Below are 23,568 nucleotides of genomic sequence, written 5' to 3'. Positions count from 1 at the left end.
GAATTAATCTTTTCATGGATGAATTAGAGCCGGAATTACCCGCCACTGGCCTCTCACAGTGGCGATTGCTGCCCTCCTCCCCGTCGCAACTCCGTTGCGAGGTCCTCTGATGAGGCTCTCGGAAGCACCTTCCCTAAACGATGGGAACACCTCCACCCTCCATGGCAGCATCCCTCCCTCCCCTTGAAAGCACCTCGCTTGCATCACCGCCGCTTATCGCTAGGAGTAACGTCGACCAGTAGCACCCCCACCCTTTGCTCGCAACAATGCTGCCCAATGTTTGTAACAACAGATGCGTCGACCAGTAGCACCCCCACCCTTTGCTCGTAACAATGCTGCCCAATGTTTGTAAGAACAGATGCGCCCACTCGAAGCACTAACCCTCGCCAGAGGTAGGAGAGGGCACATGTGGTGGGATTGGGTATCAGGTAGAGTTAGCGGTAGGATCACTGGTGATGGTTTGTAGCGGGAGCACATCAGTGAGTTGTAGCTGGCGGCACAATCAAACACATCAGGTCACACCTCATGAAAATTTCCTTGCTATAATAAAACACACCTCATCTTTTCATACCATTAGACATAGCATCTCAATCCTTTATTTTTTCTACTATTCCTTTATTTTTTTATTTTCATACACAAAATTAAATTTGTGCGGCGGTTGACATGCATACAACCAATTAGTACCGTAAACATGCAGCTAATTAATTATCCACTTAAATACACACATGCATGTAGTAGTAATCAGTCTTCTGTGTGATTAATTAAAGATACATGTACATTGCTTGTGAGCATGCATGGAAGCTCAGGTCATCAAGGTTCTTTTGATTTCTAAATATTTAAAAAGTTTTATCTCCTGAACCGTTGATCCGAATCACAATCTATTTTCACCGTTAGCTTACTCGCGACGAGATCTTTAAAAGTAAATCCCATATCGGTATGTTCCGATAAAATTATTTTTTCATCTGCAACTACCGGATTATTATTACATACTTGCCAGATTACCAATACTTAGTTGCCGGATTAGAAAAAAACTCGTTTGTCGCTATTTGCTAGATTGTTGTCACATATTTTCCGCGTGCGGCTTAGTTGCCACCAATTGTCAGATTTTTGTGATATACTTCTTATATTATTCGCTACTTAATTATCGAATTAAAATAACCTATTCGTTACGTCGATGTAATATTCAAGATATAATTTTTTTGTTGAACAATGTCATCACATAGTTGGTTGGACACGCTTCAAAGCGCACTCTTAAATTATGTAAATCATTTTGATGTATCAGAATATGTAGTACACCATCTATAACTAAGCATAATTATTATGGTAGCTACTCGATGCTAATCTGGTAATTGTGATAAAGTAATCCGGTAGCTAATACGACGGAAAAAATATCTTACAACGTAACAACATATGATCTAGTTTCGAAGCCCTCGTCAAGACGAATTTGGCGGTGAAAACGAATCACTGATCGAATTAACTGTTTATGAGATAAATCATTTTAAGTTTTCGAATTTAATAATTAATGCGATGATATCAGCATGATGTGTAAGACTGCTACATGCATGTATGTCATCGGTACTATAGGGAAACAGCCGCATGGGTCAGCGCCTCCTCATAGATTTTCCCATGAATCAAAGGAGACATCTGCACGCGAAGTCCCCCTTTCATACGAGCTCCGCCGGACGTCGGGCCACCGTCGGGAATTCTGCACTACACACAAACGTACAGCCACGCTCGCGCGGCGAACGCCAAACCTTGTGGCCACCAGTCAAAGTCCATTCAAGCCACGTCAGCACCCACCCCCGCCGCGCATCTCTCCCACCCGTGCCGGAAGATAACAACAGAGAACAACTCGAATACGCTTAACACGAGAGAACACGAGATCTATTGACAACTCCTCCTCCGCCGCACCCGCTCGGTTTTACTGGCACCGAAGATAGAGAGGCGCCTCGTCGGCTGGTTCCTGGTTCTCCCAAATCCCGATCACCTTCCTCAGGTGCGAGTCAATCTCTAATCTGTTGGCTCCATCGCTTCCAGTTCTGTTGCTGTCTATCTCACCCTCACCGAGCATGTGTTTCATTTTTGTTATTGTTCGAGTATTGAATGGATTTGTCAAGTTACATAACCTCTTTCGTCGTCGATCTTGTACGGTTTCGGTTGGTTTTGCAGTTTTAGTACGGTATGGCTGCTGAATCGGAGAGCTGCAACTGCGATGCCTGGGCAGCAAGAGATCCTTCTGGAGTACTCTCCCCCTACAGATTCAGCCGTAGGTAAGTAAACCGCGTGACACTTCCTTGCGATGTGTCAACAAACTCTCTCTTCTTCTCAATAATGCAATCAGTTGTAGCTAAAGATCCTTCTGGAACTGATAACTGTAGGCAGTTGAATTCTCTCTGTTTTGTGATGTAAAGAGGTCATCTTTGTTTCCTGAATGTAGACTTGTATGTGCCAGTTTCAGTTAATCATCGCTATAATCATGAATAGAGACTGCAGAGGATTTGCTTCTTGAATAACTGCTACATTAAGTCCTCTAGCTTAACCCCAAAACACCCACACCATAAGGTTCATAGTTTTTATTTTTGTTGAAACGGAGGCAAGTCCATTAAATAAGGAGAAGACTCATGGCATGACAAGGTAGCACATAAAGTTACAAAAAAAACGGATTACTCTCCCGCTATTACATAACTCAAATTTTTGGCACCTGCCGTGACCTAAAGCTTCATCTTGTTCTTGGTGATCTCGAGTAGGATGGTAGGAGGGGCAGACTTATTTTGGAAGACCCTAGCATTTCTTTTCTTCCATATCGTCCAACTAGTTAACATGGTGAGGGAGGCCATTGCCTTTTGGTTTGAAGAGTCCTTGCAAACCACCATTCGTCTATAGAAGAATCATTTGACCATTCTTGGATGCGGATGCAGGGAGACCGAGCCATTCCTTGATCATGCGGGTTTACCTGTGCGGCTGCGCAAGAGTTCACGGACTATCTGTTCCCTCCCACTTGTGGTTGCAAGTCATCATTAGAATCTTAGAAAGCTGTCTAGTCTAGTCACCTCCATGTACATGTAGTTAACTCCTGACATAGGCGCTTGCCGTCTAACATGGAGTATCGCAGGGATCGTATGTAACCTGTACCAATTGTATTACCTGAGGGATATGCTAAGTAGCTTCCAAGGTTGATCTATGCAAACATGATTGAGCGGAGCTCATTATACAAATGCCTTAGATGTCTACTGAAAACAATGCACAACGGACTTCCATAGAAAAAGCGAACTGATAGGAGTATACGAAGTTGACAGAAGCTCCCATAAAAAAGTTGTAATGCAATTGTTTCTACTGTACATATGCAATTCTTTCTTGTTTGTGATGTGAATAGGTCGAATTTGTTTTCTGAATATACTTCTATGTACTAGTTCAGTTATTCATCGCTGTAATCATGAACCGATATATACCTTGCAGAGGATTTGCTTCTTGAATAACTGCTACATTAGAATTTTATTAGGAAGATGTCTGGCTTTCCATACTTTTGGACCAAGGCCATTACGTCTGCCTCCATTTTTGTATCTATGTAGCCCTCTTGAAATGTCCTCAAGGTACCACCCTTCTGGCCAACCCATTCACACGGCTCACCCCAGAAATGATCCTATACAGGACGATTTTGTTTAATTCGAAGCGGATCACTTTCTGGTGATTCCAGAGCCAGTCTAGTTTAGTCACCTTGATGTACATGTCGATAGCGAACTCTTGACATAGGCGCTTGCCGTGTAACATGGAGTATCGCAGGTAGCAATTGTATTTCCTGAGGGAGATGCTAATTGGCTGAGAACAGCTTCATATTCCAAGGTTGATCAGTACAAACATGATTGAGCAGAGCTCGTTTATACAAAATGCCTTAGACGTTTACTGAAGACAAATGGACAAAGGACTTCTGATTTAGATGATTCTATCTTGCAATGTTAAGTTCCGTCCTACAACTAATTCTTATGCATACATGCTTCCCTGATTCATTACCAGGACTGTACAACATACCGATGTTTCTTTGAGAATCACGCATTGCGGAGTCTGTTATGCTGATGTTGTCTGGACGAGAAATAAGCACAATGACTCTGTGTACCCTTTGGTCCCTGGGTAAGCTTTTCAGATCCTTGTATTTGGGGAAAGAAATTAATGTATTTTTACCATTGAATCCAATTAGTTATTAGTGTACTGTATAAATAACGGTTTACATGCTAACTTGGGTGCCTACATTTCGATATGCTATAGGCATGAGATTGCTGGAGTTGTAACTGAGGTTGGTTCAGACGTTGATGGCTTTAAAGTGGGGGACCATGTGGCTGTTGGGACATATGTGAATTCATGCCGTGACTGCGAGAATTGCAATAGCTTCCTTGAGAACCACTGCTCAAAATTTGTTTTCACTTTCAATGGTGTTGATTCAGATGGTACTGTCACAAAGGGAGGATATTCCAGTCACATTGTAGTTCATGAACGGTATGAATGCATTTTCTTCTGGATGTTTTGAATAGACAAACTACTGCTATGCAACTTCTAAAATTGTTGACTGGCATAAACTGCAAAGTCGATCCAGAAATACTTTGGCATAGTTTTTTGTTGGAGGACTGATAGTCTTGGCGTGTATAAGGATATTCCAGTTCCTGTTAATTCATTTTTGTTGCAGGTACTGCCACAAAATACCTGATGGGTACCCACTAGAAAAGGCAGCACCTTTAGTTTGTGCTGGAATCACTGTGTATACTCCAATGATGCGACATAACATGAACCAACCGGGAAAGTCACTTGGTGTTGTTGGGCTTGGTGGGTTGGGTCACATGGCAGTAAAATTTGGGAAAGCCTTTGGATTGAAGGTTACAGTTTTTAGTACAAGTGAATCAAAGAGAGATGAAGCTATAAGCCTTCTTGGTGCAGATAATTTTGTGATATCATCAGATGAAAAACAGATGGAGGTATAGAACATTCTAAATCTCCTTTTAAGTGAGTGTGAGACAACCTATTAGCAAACTGCCACATAAGTATGTATCTCCTTACCTTACTTTGGATTCCAGTTGAGCCGTACTACAATTTAGAACCCAGTTTGTGTGCTTTTCTAATTCCAATAGTACAGTTAAATTAAAGCATGCAAGTAAATTTGTCCTCAGTTTGTGTGCTTTAATAATTTTTTCAATGCTTCCACTTAGCACTTTATCCACTCAGTAATAATAATGTTCTACACATAATTGCCAAAGGATAGCAGAATTGCAGTAGCAAAGTGTGGCATCAATCCTAGTCATAGAATATGTTTTACCATTTTGTATGTCAGCATTCTACTTTAAATGTCTCCCTCGTTTCTTAGAAGGGTTCTCTTGTTTTTGTTGTTTAAGATACTTTCCTTTTGTTTTTACTTGATAATAGTTTTCACCAACACATGAATTTTTTTTATATTATATGTACAATATGTAACTTATGGCATGTGCATAGAGTTTCCCTGAAGTTATTTGCCACATTGTTCTAACAGCATCTATGGCAGAATGTCTCTCGCAAAATGAATTCATACAGCTGAATTACGTTTGTTGGGTATGACAATAATGAAATGTTTTATGTTTGCAGTCCCTTAAAAATTCCATGCACTTCATTGTTGATACTGCCTCTGGTAACCATCCATTCGACCCTTATCTCGCGCTTCTGAAAGTTGGTGGCGTAATGGTGCTAGTCGGCTTTCCAGGAGAAATCAGAGTGCAGCCTGCAACACTTAACCTAGGTAAAATACCTTTCTGTTACCAATGCAGCAAAATAGTTGCTGAGTGAAAGGTTTGCTTCATCAACAAGTAGTTAAGTTCTTCATCTCTGTGATTGTATAGATGCCATAATTAACTGTGTTTCATTATATTAATGAAACCATTATTTCGACCTTTCATCAAATAAAATTAATCTGAACTTCTGCAGGTGCACGGAGTTTATCTGGTAGTGTAACCGGAGGCACAAAGGATACCCAACAGATGATAAACTTCTGTGCGGCAAACAAAATCTATCCAGATATTGAGTTGATAAAGATGGATTACATCAATGAGGCTCTCGAGAGGCTTGTTAACCGTGACGTCAGGTACCGGTTTGTAATCGACATAGAGAGCTCTTTCAGGTGATATCTTTGCAGTTGGCATTATTTGAATCTTTATTGAAGTAAATGTGGAATAAGTTGAATCTTCTAGGCAATGCGACTGGTTTGTAATAGAGGGCATCCTCTGTAATTTTCTGGTATACTTTTCCTTCCGTGCAATTCTAGTCATACTGTCCAAACTACGGATGCTTATATTATTTTGCGGCCACCAGAGAGCTCCTCTGCATTTCTCCTACTCACTCTGTCTCTAAATATATGGGCAACTCACTCTGTCTCTACATATATGACGTATGCTCGTGATATGCAAAAACAATTGACGTGTAAATTTAGTAAAAAGTCAAATGGCTGTAAGTTTTACCAAGTTTATACACAAATATAAAATTCTACAATACAAAATAAATATCAATAGATCTACAATAAAATATATTTTATAATGTATTTATTCAGCACCGTAGCTATTGATATTCGTTTGGTTAGGCTTAGAAAGCATCGACTTCCTTGCTAAGTTATAATACACAGAGGAGAACCAATGCCTCTAATCGGGCGTGCATCTAGGATGCACTACAAAACGGATGATGTTATGTAATCCCGTTATCAATAGATGTCTGAGATTTGTCTAAATCTAAACGTATCTAGACACTAAATAACATCTAGATACATCTAGATTTAAACAAATCTCATGTCTATTTTTGGACAGGAGTAATATCAAATGGCAAATCTAAAAATAAAAAAAATTAAAATTTGTAATCGTCTTAACCATTGATTTGTTGCGACAAGATCTGATGAGATCTTTTGTTGCGAGTAGATCTCTTCCAAATTAGATTGATAATGTTTTGGATGACTCCTTTTCGTACTTAGGGTTTGTTTGATTCGTACGATAGGAGAGTGGAGGAATAGAAAAAATAGAGGATTGCTACGACTTGTTCCCTTAAATTCTACGGGAAGGAAATCTATGAAAATTGGTATAAATTAGTTGTTTGATGGTAGCATAGAAAATTTGTAGAAAATTTCTACAAAAATTGAGTGCATTGCATATTTATCATAGACACATAGATATTTTTTCAAGAGGTGTAACAGATTGTAGTAAAGGAAACCAATTCCTAAATTTTTTGGAGGATTCAATCCTTTGAATCAAACGGATTTTGTAATAAAAATTCTACGGGTAAAAATTCTACAAGATTAGGAATTATGTAGGATTTTCGTCTTTCGGATTTTTTTTTCTATGCGCCGTTTGATTTGTAAGATTGAATCCTTAGGAATGCATAGAAAAGTTTTCTATAGGGTTGCATTGCAGTATATTTAGCTAGAAAGTTTTCACCCACTCAAACCTGATCTTACAATTCCTTTGATTTTCCATTGAATTAAAAGCTACTTGATTTTTTTTATATGTAGGTTCCCAATCCTGTAGGATTCAATTGGAGATGATATTGCAATCCTACGGTTTTCCTATTTCTATATTCTAAGAATCCTACGAAATCAAACAAGCCTTAAAAAATTATCAGGCATTAACATGTGTGTTAGCAGGCTGTAATTGTAAGTTATAATCCCATCGATAATTAGTTTTAGCTTCACATAGATCTTATTCTGGGTTGCTCTCTGGGTTTTTTAGCTTTAAAGTTATACCTTCATACAATTTTTGCTTGTGTGATCATGCACAACATGATTATTGAGCATTAGCATGTTTACGCAAGCCTCCATGACCAAGGATGTGATCGTCTTCGAGCGGATTTGATTAAGCATCGGTGAGCATTGAGAGGTCACGAGAAGTAGTCATCCCATCTCATTCTGTTTGTTTAGTTTTGAACTATGTTCTTCAATTTGCTCCACTATGCCTATGAACTATGTTATTTATTTAGATGTATGCTATTTAAATTTTTTTATTTGCAACATTATGTTTTTAAATAAATACGAGCCATTTAAGTTGAAAATAAGAGAATATTCAGTCAAATAGCTAGGCCAGACCAAATAGGTCGGATCGCTAGGGCCTCCAACCAAGACAGATAAAGATGCCCGAACAATCATTTTTATGTCCGCAGCTCGATTAAAATAGATGCTTTTAGTTTTAGAAATACTCCCTTTCTCCTAAATTAGGATTTTGGTCAAAGTTAAACATTTTAAACTTTGACTAAATATATAGAACATTATAGCAACATGTACAACATTATCTCAATGTTATTAGAATCATCATGAAATATATTTTTATATTATAAAAGATAATATATTTTCACATATAGTTGGACCAACTTTGTGGGAGTGATGTTTTGACACATAGGAGCGTATGCTTCCTTTATTTTAAAATGCATGTTAGATATATTTTATAATGTCAAAAAATTTGAAACAAAACTTTCGCATGTACATCTTCATGAGCTACGCGCTCATAAATTCGTTTCATGAAAAATTGAATTGTCATGTGACGTGTGTAAAAAAAAAATTCGATGCTAAAATAAAGATCCGCAAGATAAATTTTCTCTTTAGATCGTGCTACTGTTCTGCTGCTAGCCCGCAGTTACATCATTCATTGCAGAGTGGCTCCCGCCGTCCCGCGTTAGATCGTGCGACTGTTCTCTGCCAGTGCCAGATCTACTGTTCGCGTTCATTTTTCAACTAATTAGCTTCTTTTCTAGGATCGTGGAATTTGTAGGAATACACCCGTATACTTGGTGTTTCCAAAACAGGACCGTATGGGCATTTACTCCATCTCGTGTCTCTGGATCCCTCGAGCGCATTCACCAGATGCAGAATGTAATGTTGCATACAGAAGCACGGTAATAGTTATGCAAACCCAGCTATGTGTATAGACATAGCCGCATCTGTTGTTTTCACTCTTCAAGAGTGTTAGTTAGCAATGAAGAGGCTCGTCACGGAGAGCTGGAAAGAGTCGAAGCTGCTATGGCGCGTCGCCTTCCCGGCGGTCCTCACCGAGGTGTTCCAGTTCTCCATTGGCTTCGTCACGGCTAGCTTCGTCGGGCACATCGGCGTCGTGGAGCTCGCCGCGGTCACCGTCGTCGAGAGCATCCTGGAGGGCTTCGCCTACGGAGTCCTGGTATATCGCAGCACACATTCAAGCCGAGAGATCGTCGAATTAACCACCATGCTAGAATTTCACTAAGAATCGTGTGTGCGGCAGCGCAGTTCGGCATGGGATGCGCCCTGGACACGCTGTGCGGCCAGGCCGTGGGCGCCGGGAAGCTGGACGCGCTGGGCGTCTACGTCCAGCAGTCGTGGATCATCTGTGGCGCTACCGCAGTGGCGCTCACTCCGGCTTACGCCTTCGCCACGCCCATCCTCGGGTCCCTCCTCCGCCAGCCCACCGCCGTCGCGGTCGCCGCCGGGCCGTACGCGCGGTGGGCGATCCCGCGGCTGCTCGCCCACGCCGCCAACTTCCCGCTCCAGAAGTTCTTCCAGACCCAGAGCAAGGTCTGGGCCCTGACCGCCATCTCCGGCGTCGCCCTCGCCGTCCACATCGCCCTCACCTACGTCGCCGTCAACAGGCTCGGGTATGGCCTCCGCGGGGCAGCCGTTGCGGGGAACATCTCCTACTGGCTCATCGACGCAGCGCAGTTGGTCTACCTGGTCAGCGGCCGGTTCCCTGCCGCATGGAAAGGGTTCTCCCTTCTTGCGTTCAGGAATCTCGGTGCCTTCGTCAAGCTCTCGCTCGTGTCAGCTGTCATGATCTGGTTTGTACAATTAATTATTTTTTCCAATTATTGTCAGTACTAATCAACTTTGTCGATCAACAGTTTTAACTAAACTTTTCATTCATTTTTGCAAATTTATGTGTATAAAGCTTGGAGTTTTGGTACTACGCTGCACTGCTAATTCTTGTGGGTCTCCTTAAGAATGGCCAGCTACAGCTTGATATCATGTCAGTCTGGTGAGTGTTTCCTGTTGTTGCACTTGTACGCCCTCTCTATTTTCCTCTCACAATCACCAATGGTTTGGAGACAGAAAGAAGAGTTCTGAACTTCTTGGATTACGATTTACTAACACCTTGTTTTTTGCATTCTTAAAAAACACCTTGTTAATTTGACAGCGTCAACTATCAGTTCTGGACGATGATGGTTGCGCTGGGCTTGAGTGAAGCAGTCAGGTGCGTGAACGATCTTGAACTTCATTAAAATAATAACTAATGCTCAAGCGCGCATAAATGCTGTATCGATGTCTACATATATGATTCAGCGTTAGGGTGTCGAACGGGCTCGGAGCGAGCAGACCGAAGGAGGCCAAGTTCTCCGTGGCCGTGGCGGCTACAACATCGGCATTCATCGGGGCCATCTTCATGGCCGTCTTCTTCATTTGGAGGAGAAGCTTGCCTAGGCTCTTCAGCGACAACGAGGAGGTGGTCGAGGGAGCGTCTAGACTGGGGTATCTGCTCGCTGTGACCGTCTTCTTCGGCAGTATCGGGCCAGTGCTCTCAGGTAATTAATTTTTTCCTTTTAATTAAGGAACCTTTATCTCTTTGAAGGACATGGCGTTCTTGTAGTTGTAGTAGTAGAGTAGAGTTGGTTTAGATTAAGAAAAAGTATTGCAGGGATCGTTTTATAAATATTGCCTACGTGGCACCACTCAACACGTCACGCGGGCAACCCAACTTGAGGTGTTAAGAGCATCCACAGGGTTGCCAAAGGCCAATATGCCACGTAATAAAAAAAGATTTTGTTGGCAAATGGCCGAGTTTCCCTACAACGAAGAGAGACACTGGAGAGAAGAGAGAAAAACAATTTAACTATAGGAGCATCTTGCTATAACAATGCGCTCTACAAACTAGAGAGGAAGCCAATGCCAAAAGCCAAATTTACCATTTGAAACTACTTCTTGGCATACATTGTAGATGCTCTAACAAAATTAGGTGGTCCAATACATTTAACAAACTATTAGAATTTGAACATGCATTGGCACAACACAAATACTGCACCTCCCTCAAAAGAACACAAATACTGCACCAATACTTTTAGGATCTCCGCTGCATTTTACTCATTAATTAATATTAGAGCACTTAGTTGCTCTTACATATTTCTTCTTTTTTCTCCTTAGCATGTTAGCAAAATCACCTCTAAGGTGTTACTCCTCTGTTAGTCGATGCATTTCTAGTCATGTGGTCTTTTAGCAGCGACCATTCGTTTTGTTTTTGTATATTCGCAGGTGTGGCTGTCGGAGCGGGATGGCAAGTTCCTGTAGCATTCGCAAACATCGGTTGCTACTACTTGGTGGGCATTCCCGTTGGGGTTCTGTTTGGATTCAAATTAAAGCTTGGTGCTTTGGTAAGCGAACTAAGAAATTAGTTTCGTTCAAACGGCAAGTTCAAATTAATCAGCATGGTATTCGACGCACAAGAAATGATTTGTTCAATATTGTAGGGGATATGGATGGGCATGCTAACAGGAACGTTACTCCAGATGGCGATACTTCTTTTAATTATTAAGGGAACAGAGTGGGAGAAACAGGTACACGGTAAAATTATAAAAATTATCCTGAATGAAATATATCTAGCTAACTTTTCTATAATCCTCGGACGCCATGTAACGTGTGCAAATCTACCATAATGTGACCAAACCTTCTGCACCGGCGATCTCAATAGCAACCAAAAAGCTATTTGGGACCAACATCGTTCTTCGGATCACGGCGGTGCGTCTAAAAACAATAGCCGATGTGTATCCGAGTCCAATAAAATCGCTGGCAACTCCGAGCCAACCCCAATTCACAGGGCACCGAATGGATGCGTCGGCACCCAATGCCACGTCGGATTTCAGGGACGGGACCGGCATGTTAGCGACCCCATGCTCGGCTCCATTTTTAAATGCCACGCCTCGGATGCTCTACGGTGGGTCACCATCTTTAATGAACCCGCCCATTCCCCACGCGGAGACGCCGCCGTAAATGCACACACCGGCCACCTCCGGCCGTTCTATTTAGTGCGTCCTCTCCGCTCAACTCCGCCACACTCGCCTCTACACCACCACCGTGCTCCCCTCCTCCGCCACACTTGCCTCCACACCACAATGCCGCGCCGGCTCGCCACCACCTACTCCATGCTAGGCAGGAAATGACCGCACCCCACTGGAGGTGTTGTAGCCACCGACACAACTAGAGCCGCCACAGCCGACAACGAGCTCGAGATGCCAGACTTCAACTTCAACGGCTTCTCCAACGAATCATTGTTTGACGAGTGGAACGAGGTGTCCATAACGGATGTTGATGCCAAGGTCGCGGAGGAGCAAGCGTAGTGGGGTGGCGAGGAGTTCCAGAGCGACCTGGAGCAGGCGGTGAGCCTGGCCTCTTTCAACGCTCAATGCTACCGAAGGATCCGAGAGCAAGTACGTGCTCGAGGAGACCAACACCGCCAACTTCAAGCACGCCGTCTAGATCCTGCGTGAGCGGGCGGCCACTAAGGAGGCAGGTTGCCTCCTCATGGCGGCCGAGAGACAGAGGCTGCTTGAGCTCAACGCTCAGCCAGGCCGAGGCGGCTGCCCGAGTGCAAGCGAGCCTCACCTAGAATGAGGAATCCCACCGGTGGCGGGGGTCGATGAAGGCCCAGCGTCTCTGAGAAGCCATGGTGACCTGCTGCGGCGATATTGCACCGCCAGATGCGCGAAGCAAGGGGCGGAGAGGCGGGCGCGGAAATCAGCGAAGGGGAAGAACGACAATGATGCAGGCCCATCGCACGCGCCAATCGATGGCTAGTAGACTAGGATTTATTTTGATTCAAATTCATTCAAAATTTGTAAATAAACCTAAATTTAAATAAAATTTCGCAGTTTATTTAAATTTGTCTGTTCGATTTTCCTTTGGGATTCTTATTGGGGTCGTCAGTGTGTGCAACCTCTCCCCAAATAGGGGAGCAGGGGCCGCCGCCACCAATAGGGCACTATCAGCGCACCTGCTAGCGTCTATTTAGAAAGCGCCGGTGGAGATGCTCTTACAGTGTTGACATTTCACACGTTTTGCAATACGAAGCTGTAATCTCTATCAGATACTGTAACAAGAAGAATAGTGTACAATTACAGGCCTTATTGGCAGCAGAGAGGATCAAGGTGGCTGGGGGAAAGAATGAGGGCCAGACATTGATGCCAGCGACATGTACAGAAGATGATCAGATAGATACTTCAACTCTTGAAGTTCATATGCAAACATGCGAGAAGAATACAGAGTTAGTGTAGAAAGACAAGTATACAAATTCGTCTATAATTGTGTAAATTTTGTGCATTTTCCCTCGGCCATTGGAAAGCTCGATTTTTCATGGCTGTATGAAGTTGGCAAGATCAAAGCCTTTACCGACATGGTATTATTTCTCCATTAAGTTCCCATTTTGTCGAACTAGCGTATATTGCATCTTTTCCTCCTCAGGTTGGCGCCAATAATGCTGACATGGTTGTGCAATTCGGCTTGATGCTCGATGATGCCGAATAATTGATCGCATTTGCCAAGCATGATGTAAAAAAGGAAGACCAAGTTCTAGGTCAGCGCAAAGGTAAATGGACCCAAACTAAAAAACCACAGGACCAAGAAGGATGAAGCTGATCTATAGAGTACAGAAGAGGCAACAGTGTTCAAAAGAAACCAAAGTATAACCAATTCCACATAAGAAGCAAATAGGCCACCATGTCTTAATTGTGAGGGATCAACAAGCACCAGAATAAAGCAATCTTATGGACACGGGTTAAATTAAACTCTCTTCGGCAAGGGAGATAGGCTCATGTCGCTGGAATCGTGGCAGTGATGTGTAGGGTTCATCGGCAATGGATGATCGGTGAGTTGCTTTGAGGCCCCTCAACACAAACAAACATGCATGCACATATAAATGAGAAATGTGCATTATGCTTTTAGAAACCACAAATTTCTTTCACAACATATTTACAAATTTCACAACACAAGCATTACATCGAGAAAATCACCTTTTTTCATAATATAGACACCATCAGATATGCAATGTCATCTTTACACATTTTAGTCACCCTGTCACAACATACGTAATGAGATGTCCACTTTCATTAATACAGTATAATTAGTGAAAGAAGACTATAATTCAAATATATAAAGGAAGACATAACAATATGCTTCTTGGTTACGTTGTTGCTTTAATGGAATGTCTTCCCAAAACCTACCCTTGTGATCCGGGAGGTCATGCTCTGGGGTACGATGGTAAGGGGAACTCCGGCGAATGATTTCATTAGGTGGGCATAGTAGATCGTGTGGAGTACTTGGGAAAAAAATGTGTGTGTCTGTGGTTTCATGGGGGAGGAATCTCACAATAAGGGTCCAAGAGGAGATATCAGCAGAAGAAATCTTGCAAGATCTTAGGGTGTCTTGGGCGGTATCGCGAGAAAGGAGGGGGTGTGGCACTGGCCTGGGCCAAACATGGAGGCACACACCTAGACACGAAATCAAGCTCGGGCGGCGTAAAAATAGCACTGACGAAGGTCGTGCGGCAATGTTAGGAGGTTTAAAATGACATACAAGATTAGCCCACTTTTTGTTGTGAGAGGGAGGAGAGAGAAGACAAAACATGTGCGTGGAGCGATGTGGGGCTCTAGATTGATATGAAATAGTTCAAAACCCCCTTTAAGGTGCTGATAAAATGAAAATGTATCTATGAATCTTCGTGATTTTGATACGGTATTATATGATACTTGCACGATATGTGAGGTTCTCTAGTTCTTTTATACTATTGATTTATGGGGATTTGTTACGAAGTCCCCTTTCATTGGTTTTTAATGCTACGGTGCATAAAATCTTATTTTGTTTATTTTTTAGTTTTTCAAGATTTATCAGAATATGAGTGAAGGAGATGGACAAGGGGCATGCGGGCCAGGAGATAGGCCCACGACGGGGCCTACCCCTACCGACGCTGTGGGGACACACCCCAACCCTCGTGCACTATTTTTCCTCATTTTTAACACCATCCAATGCTTTTTGCCCTAAAATTAATTATATATATATATATAGAGCCCAACTATTCTCGAACCCCCCTTAAGAGTGGTTCTAGAATAGCTATTCTAGAACCCCCCCCTAATCCAACTCGGTTTCTTCCCCCGTCCTAACCGAACTCCCCACCTCCCGCCGACCGATACCGGTTCGTTTAGGAAGTGAACTCCCTCGTCCCCTCGTAAAAACACTCGCGCCCCGCCTCGAGCGGAGATCAACCAGCTCCACGAGCGAAACCTGCTACCTGGTCGGCGCGGGCGAGCGAGCGGCGGCGGTAGCCGACGCGAGGGAGCTCGCGACGGACACGAAGACGATCGAAGCCTCGCTACCTGGTCGGCGCGGGCGAGCGAGCGGCGGCGGTAGCCGACGCGAGGGAGCCCGCGACGGACACGAAGACGATCGAAGCCTGCTACCTGGTCGGCGAGATCGAGCGAGCGGCCGCGGGAGCCGACACGAGGGAGCCCGCGACGGACGCGAACGGCGGCGGTAGGCTGACGCGAAGGACCCAGCGGCGGAGAACGGCGAGATCCAGCCTCCTTACAAGCGTAATGGCTCCAATTCGACGCGGATCGGCGAGCACCCTCCAAATTCAAACCAGCCAAGCTCCAAAAAGAGGCCAGCGAGCATGAGGTAACAACAAAAACCAGGAAGTTCACATAATTCACTTATCGCTTTTTGCGTCCATCACTGCACAAAAAAGGAACACTTCAGATCATCGTCAAAAAAGGTCATATGAATTTAGTGTTGGAAGTTCACATGACTATTTTAATGCTTTTCCGTCCAACAATGTAAAACAAAAAAGAGAAACTAGTAGGTTCTATATGAAAAAAATATTAGAAGTTCACCTCCACTGGATTTTGTTTAGAGTAGAACATAAGAGCAGGCTCGTGTGAATTGAGACTCGGAAGTTCACATGCGAGTCTATTGTAGGAAAGAAGAAAACTTATGTATTTTACTCGGGAAGTTCTTAAAAACAGTTTCATGGAGTTCACTTCAGTTATAAATAAATTAAAACAGAAAAACGAAAAAAAGTATGCAGGTTAGCATGTATGCAGGAAGTTCATATTACATTGTTTGGCGGTTAACTCTACTTGTTTTAGTTTTTTGAAGACATCAGACAAAGTTTTATGTATAAAAGTTCTAGTCCCAATGTTCAAGAAGTTCACATGTTAAAAAACTTACCAGGTTCTGCTACTGCACGACAAAGAATCAGGAACAGGCAGTGACGATGAGATAATCAGCTGGTCAGGCCCTAAAAAGCCTCCAATGACTCCCATATGCTGTGATGAGCCGCTTCATTTATCCAGCCAGTGTTCCGCAATCCCAAGAGAAAGACAAATGGCTGCTGCCGTTGAAAGGAATTTCAATCAGAAAATCCAAGAACAAGATGACATGGATAACAACAAAAGGAAGCGGGATACCACAACATCAACAGATGATGATGAGGATATTATGTGTTGGTCAGGTCCACCAAAAAAACCCCGTTCTCCAATAAAGTGCACTGAGGAGATATTTGCTAGTAATGCAACGTTCCGTCAGCCACGAAAACGGCAATCTACAAGTACATCTACAACAACCACAGCCGGAAGCAACGATGTGAACAGTGGACAAGTGGGCAAAAGTCGTCTTCTAGCAATGATGCTTCCGAACAACGAACGCAGCTTATGGGGATGGTCAAAGTGACAACATACACCAAGATCGTCGAGGCACTCAATCAAGTCATATGCCGCCTCGAGATCCACTCGCCATGTACCAAAAGTCACACCGCCATGCCCCATAGTACCGTATGATAGAGCCACCCTCGCAGAGCCGCGAACATACACACACGTAAGTTCAATTTATATATTGCCGATAAAAGTTCACATGCTATATCTTTAGAAAAAACAGATTGATATGATTTGGAAAGTTCGTGAACACTATATCCATGATAAAAGTTCAGCTGATTTTTAGGAAGTTCACATGCTCGGTTTGTTATATGAAATGTATAGTTGATATGTTCTCGATATTCATGTGCAACAGCTTTTTCCGTGAAAAAAGTTCGTATGACTTTAAGAAGTCCATGTTCTTATTTTTTATTAAATTTTAGGAAGTTCACTTGACCTATTTCCTGAAGTTAACATACAAATAACATATGTATTATAAAAACAAAAAAAATGCGATAACAAAACCGTGGCAATTTGCAGTGCTGCAGATCTTGATCCGGACTCGATACCATCCATTGGTCAAGAATTTAGCACATTCAAAGACGCATATGTATTTTACAATACATATGCAAAGCACACAGTGGTTTGGGATAAGGAAAGGACAAAGACAACAAGAGCAAAGCGTTACTTGAGATGTGTACGAGAAGGTGCACACCGCCAAAGTGTCAACGAGGAAGACCGACGACGTGACAAGATGACCAAAAGAACTGGGTGCAAGGCCTTTATGAGATTGAAAGAGAGGAGTGATGGTACATGCATTGTCAAGGACATTACACTTCAGCGACAACCATACCCCGTCGTTAAGCCCATCAATGCTAGTTTTCATGCGTTCTCACAAAAAGGTGGATCCAACATTGAAGGGGTTGGTAAAAGACCTTCGGCTCAAGCAATATAAAACATGTAAACATAATGGGCCTCGCTTACAAGGCTGCATGGGGGCCGTGATAAGATTGGCTGCCACAACAGAGACATACTGAACATGTAAGTACTCCCCCCTCCTTTATATATAAAATGAAAACTTACATTAAAAACAGGGAAAAGAAAAAAGCAAAACCAAAAAAATAAAAAAATAACAAACAAATTTATTTTTGCAGGAAGCGTAAAACACGAGGAAGGAGTCCATGAATGAGGTGCAGAATATGTTCAAATTCTTTGAAGACATGAAGAAGGAGAATGAAAATTTCTTCTATGACTACAAGGTTGATGACGAAAACAGACCGGAAAATGTTTTCTGGTCTAATGCTAGCTCAAGGGCAGCATATGCAGATTTTGGAGATTGCATAACTTTCGATACTACTTACAAGTCGAACAAGCACCACTTGCCCCTTGCGTATTTGTCGGCGTAAACAACCACTTGCAGTCAACAATCTTTGGTGTTGCGTTGATGGGAAACGAGTAGAGGAGTCCTTCAAATGGGTATTCAGCAGATTCCTTGAATGCATGGGCGGTAAACAACCAATCTGCATACTTACAGGTTTGGAGAAAATCAGAATCTATCCTCCTGTTTGTACCTTCAGTTGTAGTTCATAACAAAAAACACACAGAAGTTCAGATGTTTACACCCCTGCAACCCGAAAAATAAAAGATATTTAATTTGCTGAAGTTCACCTTTGTTTTGTTTTTGTGAAGTTTGCTTGCATTATACCTGATGTGTTTTTTCCTAATAATTGTTCAGATCAATGCCCAAGCAATGGCAAAAGCAATACCTAAAATTTTCAAACGGACTCTACATAAGTTCTGTAGATGGCACATAATGAACAAGCATAAGGACCCGCTCGAAGAAGCTTTATAAACTATTCCCCGATTTGAAGGATAAGTCGATCGCAATTTTGAACCATCCCCTAATGCCATCCGAGTTTGAAGATGCGTGGAAGGCTTTGATTGAAGAGTACAATCTGCATGATATAAATGTCATGATTAACTTATGGGCTGAAAGGAAATTGTGGATATCACTCATCGGAAGGAAGTTTTCACGGCACGCATGACTTCAACACAGAGAAGCGAGAGCATGAACTTTGTGCTCGAAAAGGGGTTTTGTCACCGAACGAGACAACCTCCACATTTTTGCTAAGCAAGTTAACAACCGCATACATGCAAGGCATGAAGCAGAGAATGCAGAGGCAAATGCATCAACGGTGAGTGATCGATTTCCTTTTTTATGTTAATGTAAAAAAATATGCTTCAATAATTTGGAAACACATAGGATGAGAACATAAAAAAAAGGAAAAAAGACTATGCAGATGTTATGGAAGTTCACAACTCGTTTGGTCAGGTGGTTCTTCTCGTACACAAAAAGTGTCATCTCGTTTTCGATATAAAAAGTATGCACATGTTATGGAAGTTCACATCTGATTAGTTCTGGGGTTCATATATCTATATAAAAGTTATCTTATGTTTCATGTTCAAAAGCAAATGACTTTTCCACCGACAAAAAATCAAAATTGCAGTGGCACAAGGAAAATAGTCACCGTGTATGGCTTCGAGGCACAAGTGATGGATAAGTACACACGGGCAGTTGTACTCGCTTTCCGGGAGCGGCAATATCACAAGCACAGACTTTCCGCATTAAGACTTCCCAGGATAATCCCAACATTTACCTTGTGCATCACTACAATCGCAGTAAAGAATTCGCTTGGTCAAGACATGAGTTCGCAGTGCTAGCAGATGAAGTTGAAGGCCGCTATGAATGCGAATGTAAACCGTGGGAACATACAAGTAAAAAAAAGCCTCTTTCAAGCAATTGCTTTTGGTTGTATTACACTACGTATGCGTGTAAAAAAGTAATTGTTGACACGAAAGAATAAAAAAATTAACCGAGCTAATGTTAACTTTATGCACACACAGGGTTGTTCCGCCACCATGTCATAGCCGTCTTTGAGCACCTACGCCCGGATGAGATACCAAGCAAGTATATACTCCGTAGATACACCAAAGATGCAGTGACAAACCCCGATTACAACCGCGAGACTACAGGACAACAACAGATGATGGGACTTCAATTGAATACGTACGAACAATCCTTTACAATGAAGCAGCTTAAAATTATAAACAAAGGATGCACTTCGGAAGCAAAATTCCAAATAGCATTATCTCGCCTTCGGAGATGCCAATACAAACCCGGACAATGAGGATGCAGAGCCGGAGAATAATGAGGATGCGAGAGATGGAGAATAATGAGGATGCGAGAGATGGAGAACAATGAGCAGTCATCGAACCAAGAAAACACAACACGAGAAACTGGCGAGCACAACGACATTCCTCGAATGAGGACAATGATCCATATGCAGATATACAGCCTCCACTACTTGCAATAACAAAAGGAAGCAAGACTACAGATGCTGCAAGGAGGAATGGAAAATGCAAACCCCCGCACCTGCCCGTCCGGAACCAGAGCTAGATGAATACGGAGACCGAAAGGTACAAGAATATGCGGAACATGCAATAAAATCGATGGCCACAATTCAAGAACCCGCAAGGCAAGGCAAGCTAGCTAAAAACTCTTGGAAACACATAAGAAGGTGTATGGGCCTACAAGCATCTTCAGCAAATATCAAGGTGCGCATAAGAAACTTGCTTGCTCGCCAAAGACATTCCGTAGAATGATGAAGAGGAAAAACTCGGACACAGATGAGGGTGAATGCTTCGAAGATGAGACGGATGATGAAGAATATGAGCAAGAAGATGAGGATGAAGATATCGCCGAGCAAGAAGATACACAAGAAACACCGGATGTGGATGACAAACCGGAAAAGTTAAATAAAAAGGGAGGACGAAGGAAATGCAGCAGTGTGCAACTCTGAGGCTAGGACACTACGCATCAACATGCCCCAACAGGGAAAAGATACTACAACAACAGATTGTTGAACGACAAAAAAGTGATAGTGCGATAGTGAAACCACAAGGGGGGAAAGTTTGCAGCTCATGCAATAAGATAAGGGGACACAACTCCGTAACTTGCGCAAGAAGGCAGCTTGAGGAACAAGCTATTACACCCGCAATCAACGTAAAATGATAGCAACACAATGGAAGATAGAAGCAAGGAGAAGAACAAGAAGAAAACACAAACTACACCAAAGCAGCTATAAGAAGGAGTACCAGGAAGAGGTAGACATAAAAAAGGAAAAATAGAATAGGAATTGCTCAAAAACTATGGAGACGTCACTTGTTTATTGAAAAAGAGATATGTAGTTAGTTACCGACTTAAAAATTACATTAATATACCGTCTGAAGTTCACTATTTGTTCGTGCTACTTCCAGCTGATACAAATTTGAAACAAAAGGAAATGTCGTAAAAAATATCATTTATTTTAAACCTCTACACAAGATGTTGTGAGAATAAATATATCATAATTCAACCGTCGGATGACTTGACCACGTGCATGTTGATTAAAACATATTTAACGAAGAGGAAGTTCACAGCCAATTATCACCGAAGTTCACTATTTATGAAGGGTGAAAAAAAGGTAGTACGAAAATTAAACAAAAACACACATGCAAAAAAAAGAAGTTCAGATATCAAACAGCTGCGAAGTCCTCACATACTACTTACAAGATGTTGTGAGAATAAATATATCATAATTCAAACTCGCCGGACAGCTTGATCACGTGCATGTTGATTAAAAACATATTTAACAAAGAGGAAGTTCACAACCAATTATCAAACGAAGTTCACTATTAATGAAGGGTGAAAAAAGGTAGTACGAAAATTAAACAAAAACACACATACAAAAAAAAGAAGTTCGTATATCAACAACTGCGAAGTCCTCACATTCTATTTGCGTTGTAAAATAGATTAAAACAAAAAACTAGTAAAAATTCGACTCGAATATGAGTGTGAAAGTACTGAATTATTAAAAAAATGAACTGAAACATGATAGGATTGCAAAAACAAGTAAAAAATAGGGACATCTTCATTGTATTATAAAATGAATAAATGTGAATGGAAACATAAAGTAAAAAAAAATGAGTGCGAAGTTCAGATCTAACCAAACAAGGAGTTCTCTTAAACATAAAACCTAAAAACAATGTAGGGGAAAATAAACGATTACAATCTGATCATAGGAAAAAAAAAGAAAAATGTCCCTACAAAACTAAATTCTTCACCAATCCCTGCCACGCTTCTTCTCGTGGTGTTTGAATAAGGCGAAGAAGCCCCTCTCAAACACATCGAGCCTTCGAAAACCTCGTACGTTGCATATGCATCCCGTGCAAGCATATTCCAAATGCTTTGGCGGTAGAGGCGGCGGATCAACCCACATCCCGTGCTCTCTCCTTCCAAAACCATCCTTCATCTCAAGATAGATTGGATCTATAATAGCTCCAAAGAACATCCTTCAGTGCCTTGAGGTTTCTTCTTGTTGTCCGGATCTCTCCATATTGCCTGGATATCCTTCAGATTATGACAATATAACTTTGAACGTGAGAGAACGTTGCGTCTTCGCGATGCAAAACCCAACAGAAAATGTACCTATAGCCATGAAGAAACCGATACAAACTTTCACTCCACTCATCAGCATGGCATATGTGGTACACAAGAACATCGCTGCCAACACATAGCCGGATCACAGACAGCTTTCTTCGGATTGAAATAGGTACCACCGAGTCTATCATACTCAACATCAAGACCAACGATCTTCCTAGCGTAATAATCGAGGGAAGCTTCAAGCATTGGTGATCCACTCCTCAACACTAGCCGCCGCATTCGTGTACAAAACCTTCATAGTGGTTGTGCCATGGCAGGGGAGGGTGTACTCGTGGGAAAAAGGAGCTTTTGCCATGCAATCGGTGGACGAAGAAAAAGAAAAGAAGAAAGGATTGGTGATTCACGTGCACCGAACGAGAAAAGAAAAGACCCGTATTTATAGATTGAGATGTAACAAACACGTCGTGATCCGCGAATTCAGGAAACTAACAATACATATCCAAAACAAAAAACAAAAAAGAAAACAGCCGAGAAAAGAAACACAGTATAACAAAAAATCCTCGCGGGATAACAAACAAACGAATCTTATCCGAGTCCAGGGTGAGTTCACATGCAAGACTGGACAAAAAAAAGGTTTAAACATAAAAACAAAACGAGAAGTTCACGTGATAACAGCAGTGCACGTTGGCGCATAGAGTAAAAACCCTGAATAAAAACCACGTTCGACACCAACCCACCGCACCCCCACCCACCAAAACCACGCCTCGGCCATACCCAACTCCACCACTCCATCCAACGGAGAAGAAATCGAAGGAAAAGAAAAAGGGGAGGACAAGAACGAGAAAGAAAAGAGAAGTCTAGCAAAGATCTACAAAAGTAATCAAGGGTAAGAGAAGCGAAGGGATTACATACCGAAAAGAAGGTGCGTCTCACACACCCACACCCACACCCATCCCCTTCCATCTACTCATTTATTCGCACCGCATTTCCTCTCTCGAAATCATTCATTAAAAGTGGTTTTGACTCTCGGTTATTATAAAAAACAAAGATCTAACAACTTAACAAAATGATAACTTACGTACTACTTCAAAAAATGCTTTACTTACGATGGATCTATCAAAAAGTATCAAATAAAAGAAATGGTACGCAGGGGGGGAAATACGTACATCGATGAACAAAAAACGAAGTTCGATAAGAACTTCCGAGAAGCTCACTTGTGAAACAACATGTATAAAAATGTACAACCCGTATCCGGCCGGCATTAGTAGACCGTGATGGAAAACTTAAAAATATAGAATAAAAAAGTTGGAGTTTAAAATGTAGACAAAGTATAACAAAAAACATGCGTACTAAAAGTGGAAGTTCAGCTTTAAAGAAGTGCAATGTCCAGCTTAGTACAATATATGTTTTAT

At 42.1% G+C, this 23,568-nt stretch overlaps 2 protein-coding genes across 2 annotated transcripts; both read left to right on the top strand.

The window, feature by feature from the left end:
- Nucleotides 1–1,801: 1,801 nt before the first annotated feature.
- LOC124649966 (probable cinnamyl alcohol dehydrogenase 1) lies at nt 1,802–6,344 on the top strand. Its single transcript, XM_047189535.1, has 7 exons — nt 1,802–1,996; nt 2,170–2,270; nt 4,012–4,125; nt 4,261–4,488; nt 4,676–4,961; nt 5,602–5,752; nt 5,938–6,344. The coding sequence occupies exons 2-7, from the start codon at nt 2,182–2,184 to the stop codon at nt 6,132–6,134; spliced, it is 1,065 nt and encodes a 354-aa protein (XP_047045491.1). The 5' UTR covers nt 1,802–1,996; nt 2,170–2,181; the 3' UTR covers nt 6,135–6,344.
- A 2,610-nt stretch (nt 6,345–8,954) lies between these two features.
- LOC124649270 (protein DETOXIFICATION 29-like) lies at nt 8,955–13,319 on the top strand. The gene is made up of 8 exons (XM_047188922.1): nt 8,955–9,152; nt 9,242–9,786; nt 9,897–9,983; nt 10,143–10,199; nt 10,289–10,527; nt 11,252–11,370; nt 11,467–11,553; nt 13,114–13,319. The coding sequence occupies exons 1-8, from the start codon at nt 8,955–8,957 to the stop codon at nt 13,264–13,266; spliced, it is 1,485 nt and encodes a 494-aa protein (XP_047044878.1). The 3' UTR covers nt 13,267–13,319.
- The last annotated feature ends 10,249 nt before the right edge of the window (nt 13,320–23,568 follow it).

This window comes from Lolium rigidum, chromosome 4 (genome assembly GCF_022539505.1).
Source record: "Lolium rigidum isolate FL_2022 chromosome 4, APGP_CSIRO_Lrig_0.1, whole genome shotgun sequence".
Lineage (NCBI taxonomy): Eukaryota > Viridiplantae > Streptophyta > Magnoliopsida > Poales > Poaceae > Lolium > Lolium rigidum.
Note: the sequence above shows the minus strand (reverse complement) of the source record. Positions and strands in the feature narration are given on the sequence as shown.

Bases quoted from the DNA above. Each gene is read 5' to 3' on its own strand.
- LOC124649966 (XM_047189535.1), top strand. From the start codon at position 2,182: ATGGCTGCTGAATCGGAGAGCTGCAACTGCGATGCCTGGGCAGCAAGA. The intron at 4,126-4,260 runs GTAAGCTTTTCA...GATATGCTATAG, and splicing joins GTGTACCCTTTGGTCCCTGG to GCATGAGATTGCTGGAGTTG. The intron at 4,962-5,601 runs GTATAGAACATT...TTATGTTTGCAG, and splicing joins CAGATGAAAAACAGATGGAG to TCCCTTAAAAATTCCATGCA.
- LOC124649270 (XM_047188922.1), top strand. From the start codon at position 8,955: ATGAAGAGGCTCGTCACGGAGAGCTGGAAAGAGTCGAAGCTGCTATGG. The intron at 10,200-10,288 runs GTGCGTGAACGA...TATATGATTCAG, and splicing joins GGCTTGAGTGAAGCAGTCAG to CGTTAGGGTGTCGAACGGGC. The intron at 11,554-13,113 runs GTACACGGTAAA...GTACAATTACAG, and splicing joins GAACAGAGTGGGAGAAACAG to GCCTTATTGGCAGCAGAGAG.